The sequence below is a fragment of the Prunus dulcis genome, chromosome 1, assembly GCF_902201215.1.
Source record: "Prunus dulcis chromosome 1, ALMONDv2, whole genome shotgun sequence".
Classification (NCBI taxonomy): Eukaryota; Viridiplantae; Streptophyta; class Magnoliopsida; order Rosales; family Rosaceae; genus Prunus; species Prunus dulcis.
Genome location: NC_047650.1, coordinates 32,850,889 through 32,855,932, shown reverse-complemented (window position 1 = coordinate 32,855,932; position 5,044 = coordinate 32,850,889). Strand labels below are relative to the sequence as shown.

At 37.5% G+C, this 5,044-nt stretch overlaps 2 protein-coding genes across 2 annotated transcripts in view; one reads left to right on the top strand and one right to left on the bottom strand.

Annotated features, from left to right (window-relative positions):
* Window positions 1–474: 474 nt before the first annotated feature.
* LOC117618394 lies at window positions 475–2,695 on the top strand. The gene is made up of 2 exons (XM_034347972.1): window positions 475–1,582; window positions 1,866–2,695. Exons 1-2 carry the CDS (start codon window positions 475–477, stop codon window positions 2,693–2,695), a joined length of 1,938 nt encoding a protein of 645 aa, XP_034203863.1.
* Window positions 2,696–3,465: 770 nt separating this feature from the next.
* The window catches only part of LOC117618382, a 4,343-nt gene continuing 2,764 nt past the window's right edge, over window positions 3,466–5,044 (bottom strand). Inside the window, exons 2-7 of the mRNA XM_034347965.1 lie at window positions 4,894–5,038; window positions 4,712–4,799; window positions 4,520–4,606; window positions 4,192–4,422; window positions 3,807–4,030; window positions 3,466–3,722 (exon numbers count right to left, since the gene is read on the bottom strand). Coding sequence (XP_034203856.1) covers window positions 3,566–3,722; window positions 3,807–4,030; window positions 4,192–4,422; window positions 4,520–4,606; window positions 4,712–4,799; window positions 4,894–5,038 — 932 coding nt within the window. The 3' untranslated portion in view covers window positions 3,466–3,565. The remainder of the gene's footprint in view (window positions 3,723–3,806; window positions 4,031–4,191; window positions 4,423–4,519; window positions 4,607–4,711; window positions 4,800–4,893; window positions 5,039–5,044) is intronic.

The window sequence follows — 5,044 nt, the reverse complement described above, 5'->3', positions numbered from 1 at the left end:
TTGAACCAGAAACTGCAATGCAGTTTCTGGTTCCATAATTCACTTTCAGAGTGCTTTTTGCTAGGGTTTATGGGAATGTTATAACTGATCATGAAGTCAAACGTGTTTTGATATTCAGTACTTTCTTTGCATTTTGATTTCTGGTTGTTTGTAGCAGATTTTGAACCAGAAACTGCAATGCAGTTTCTGGTTCCATAATTCAATTTCAGAGTGCTTTTTGCTAGGGCTTATGGGAATGTTATAACTGCTCATGAAGTCAAACGTGTTTTGATATTCAGTACTGTATTTGCATTTTGATTTCTGGTTGTTTGTAGCAAATTTTGAACCAGAAACTGCATTGCAGTTTCTGGTTCCATAATTCAATTTCAGAGTGCTTTTTGCTAAGGTTTATGGGAATGTTATAACTGCTCATGAAGTCAAACATGTTTTGATATTCTGTTTTTGTTTGTTGTTTTGTTTGCATTTTCAAGGCTAATGGAGGTGTGTGTCATTGCCAAGTGCACATATAAGTCGGAAACCATCATGTTTTCAGTTTCATCAGAGTCATCCATGGTTGATATTTTGAAGACTTTGTGTCTGAGGTTTAGGGGTTTGCAGTTGGGTTGTTTCACATTACGGTATTCGGTGCCCAGTTATCTGAGTTGTTTTCTAGAAACGGATAGCGATTTGGACTTGATGAGGACATTTTTGTTGATATCAAATGAGAAGACTGTTGATATTTTAGTGAAGGATTTATGCGGGATCAGTGAATATAGTGGTGATTTTTGTGTAAATAAGGAGTTGATAGCATGTGAAAAGGGCGAGTCGTCGTGTTCTAGTACTGTCGAAGACAGAAACGAGTTTTTGGGCAGGTCGAAGAGAGCAAGTGCTAAGCCTTTGTTGTCAAATGAGTGGGAGACATACATACATCATGTGGGGCAGAAGTTTGACGGTGGTGCAGAGGAGTTCTGGTTGAAATTGTGCAAGTACGCTCTTGAAGTAGGATTTAATTTTTTATATGCCGGCAATGACAAGAAGCGGGTGGTTGCTGTTTGTTCGAATAAGAAATTGGAGGGTTGCAGCTGGCGTGTTTATGCTTCTCGTTGTGAAGCTACTGGCAGTTTTGTAATTCGGACGTTAAATAATGTTCATACATGTGCGGGTCGGATACGGGAATCAAAGAGTAAGATGATGAGGTCTCGTGTGGTGTCCTCCCTCATTGTGGACAGAATTCGTGCAAAACCAGAGCTGAAGCCAGTTGAGATTATACACGAGTTCAAAGATTATTATGGTATAGACATTTCATACTACCACGCATGGTTTGGCAAAGAGTTAGCTAAATTGGACGTTCACGGTGATGAGTCGAAGTCCTTCAACGAGTTAGTGTGGTATGCGGACGCCGTAAAGGAAACTAACACTGGTTCTCTCTGCACTCTTGATTGTGAAGCTGGAATTAATCGCTTTCGACGTTTTTTTGTGTCTTTTGGCGGTTGCATTGCTGGATTTCAATATTGCATACCCTTGTTGTTCATTGATGCTACGTTTTTGAAGAGCAAGTACAAGGGGCAGCTTCTCTGTGCTTCGGGAAAGAATGGAAATCAAGGTATGGTTACTGTAATGTATTGCAGATTTTCATTTGTTGCAATTTTAGCAGAAACTGCATTGCAGTTTCTTGTTTCATAATTCGATTTTATTAATATTTTTTGCATGTCTGTGGGAATGTTGTAACTGCTCATGAACTTAAATGTGTTTTAAACTTAGTTTTAGTACTTGGATCATGGATTTGGCTTTTGGTTTCCTTTCAAATTTGAGCAGATTTGTTTTCATAAACCAGACTGCAGTTTCCCTTTTTTGCTTATACTTGTGCTTTTGGTTTTGTTTTGCAGGGTTTTATCCTCTAGCTTTTGGAGTTGTTGATTCTGAGACAGAGGAGAATTGGACTTGGTTTCTTCAACATTTGGCTTCTATATTGCTACCGATGGGGAGAGTGGTGACCTTTTTCTCGGACCGCAATCAAGGTTTGTTAAATGCAATGGGGTTTGTGTTTCCCGGATGGCCTCATTCTTACTGTTATTATCACCTCAAACAGAATTTGATATCAAAGTACCCAAAGTCAGGTTATGGGAAACTGCTCCAAGACCGTGTTATCAATTTATTTAGTAGATGCGCATATGCTGTTACGGAGGAAGAGTTTAAGGTAGCAATGGAGGAGTTGGTGATTGTTGGGAGTTCGAAAGTGAAGGCATTTATATCTGATTTGTCTAGAGATCACTATGCCAACGCATTTTTCAAAGGAATGCGTTATGGGGAGATGGCAAACAGTTTAGCGGAGTCCTTTAATAATTGGGTTGGTGTGTTTCGAGATTTGCCGGTGCTACCTTTGATAGAAGGGATTCGACAGAAATTGATGGTATTGAATTCTCAACGACGATTTGAAGCGGAGAAGTGGACAACAGTTTTGTGTCCGGAGATGGAAACTAGACTCTGTGAAAATGCGGAGGCCGGTAGGACTTGGGCAGTTCGTCGTTCTAATTCCACTATTTTTGAAGTATTTGCTGATTATTCTGTGATGGTTGATCTCGAGCAAAGGACTTGTTCTTGCCGTCTTTGGCAAATTGACGGTTTTCCTTGCACACATGCGGTGGCTGCAATCCTAGCAAAGAGAGATTCAGTTTATGATTACGTGGAGTGTTACTACAAAACCGACTTCTTTTGAAAAGCCTATGAGAGTCCTATTTTTCCTATTCCAGATATTGGGAAAGGATTGGGCAGCAATGGTTCTGCAGCTGGAGTTGTGCTTCCGCCAATTACAAAGAGGCCAGCCTGAAGACCACCAACAAAGAGGATCAAAGTTTTTGGTGAATTTAAAAGGCCATTGAAATGCAGTCGGTGCAGTGTTGCTAGGCACAATAGGAAGACTTGCAAGGCTATTATATGAACACTCCTTCTCATTTGACAATTTTTTATTTTAGATATGGTTTAGCGAATGAATAGTCAGTTTCTGCGTTGCACTTTTTGCAAAAACTGTATTGCAGTTTTAGTTGCTTGTAATTGGCTACACAACTTCTAATTGGATATTGTGATTCTTTTTTGAAGTTAATGAAAATTATACAATTGTTTAATGAGTGGATATTCGTTTTCGACTGCCATTCAATGCTTGTTTTCAGATTTTGAGCAGATTTTGTTGAGAAACTGCATTGCAGTTTCTGTTTATTTCAGATTTTGTTGCAGAAACTGCAGTGCAGTTTCTGTTTATTTGTTGCAGATTATGAAAATTATACAATTGTTTAATGAGTGGATATTCGTTTTTGACTGCCATTCAATGCTTGTTTTCAGATTTTGAGCTGATTTTTTTTTTATTTATTTATATAAACTGCACTGCAATTTTAATTTGTTGCAGTATTTTTGACCAGAAAATTCAGTGCAGTTTGTTTGTTTCCTTTTCGTTTTGTTGCATCCTGTTCCAAGATTATATTACAGTTTATATGTATAGGAAATATGTTCTCATATACCATAACTAGAAATATTTACAAACATCCACAAGAATTAAGATACATATTGTCTTGAGTTAACGAAAGGCAAATCACTAGAGAGGATTAATTACACAGTTTTTGTGGTGTAGGAGTTTTGTGACATATTGTGCTCGATATTCATTCATGAATTTCTTGTCCACGCTTTTTGGAATGGGCTGTCCTTGTGCTATTTTATCCATATAGAACATGACGAACATGCCGCAATCCAATCTGCAAATGAAATATGAGATTAGTTTTTTTTGCTTTTGAATGATTTCAAACCGTAATGAATAGTTGAGTAGACACAATTCTTACGAAGATACACTTTGTTGAGCACATTCCATGTCATCCTCAAATGGAAACTGCAATGGATTTTGCATAATCCAATTGAGAGTGAGTTCTTCAGTTGGAGTCAAATCTTTTTGTACAAGTGTCGGGAGCCCTTCCTTTTGCTTCACAAGTGTTGGTTTTTTTTTAGTTTCTATGAACACTCGTGCTTGAGGTCTTATATATTCTAGCCACCCTTCAACAATATTAACCTGTTTAAAGAAGAAGAAAAAAAGAGAAAAAGAAATGGTAATCAGTGCATTGCATATTATAGTTTTGGTCTGAAATTAGGCAGTATGTATAATGCAGAAACTGCAATGCAGTTTCTGTTTGTGTTTGTAATGAGAAATTAAGACAGTTTCATTCCACTTACAAAGTTTCGAGCAATGTCAATGCACCTTTCTTCTTTTCTATGTCCCAACGATCTAAGTGGATTGTAGTGTCTCCACTTTCGTTCATTTTTGTGAAATGTGAGAAGTGTGAAGTGGAACTCTTCTTTTGAAATAATCGGGAAGAAAAGAACACTGCATTTCCCGAGTTTTTCAAGTAAGTGTTCATACAGGGCCCTGTGCCAAAATGGCTCTTGGAAGCTTTGCATGTAAGCCTGATATCATAGAATGGCAATTTGTTAGTATATATTTTTCAAAAACTGCAGTGCATTGTCTGTTTAAACAATTTTGAATTTTCAAAATAATACTTACCCAAGTCCATGTGGACATGTACTGGGGACTCTCTGTCTGCATGGGCTCTATTTTATCCTCCTCTATTTGGATATAGGCCTCAATAACCTGTTTCACATTGATTGGAGAAAAATGGAATTATAAATGGGTAATATAGGTAGCACAAATAAAAAATACAGTGTAGTGTGTGTTATAGAATTGGTAAATACTTACGTTTTGTGACAGTTCCAGGTCCCATACAATATCTTTGAGATCATGGTTTGTCACTTTCTCACTATTGAGTCCTGCCCAAAAGATATCACTGCGGATTTGAATACATGAAATTCACAAGATTAGTTTTAGTTTAATTGTAATTAAAAGATGAAAGAATTGTTATTTTGGAATAGAGATATTACCGAGGTTGAGTACTTAAGTAGTGTTTTTCAATTCTTTCCCTATCCGCCTTTGGAATTTTCTGCCACACCTTCCTCTGACCCCATCCAAGTTTTTTCTTTGTTGGCTTTTTTTGTCCTTCATCTTCATCACTTGATTGTTGCAGACCTACAG

Coding starts and splice junctions, on each gene's coding strand:
- LOC117618394 (XM_034347972.1), top strand. CDS start 475: ATGGAGGTGTGTGTCATTGCCAAGTGCACATATAAGTCGGAAACCATC. Junction 1,583..1,865: donor GGGAAAGAATGGAAATCAAG/GTATGGTTACTG, acceptor TTTGTTTTGCAG/GGTTTTATCCTCTAGCTTTT.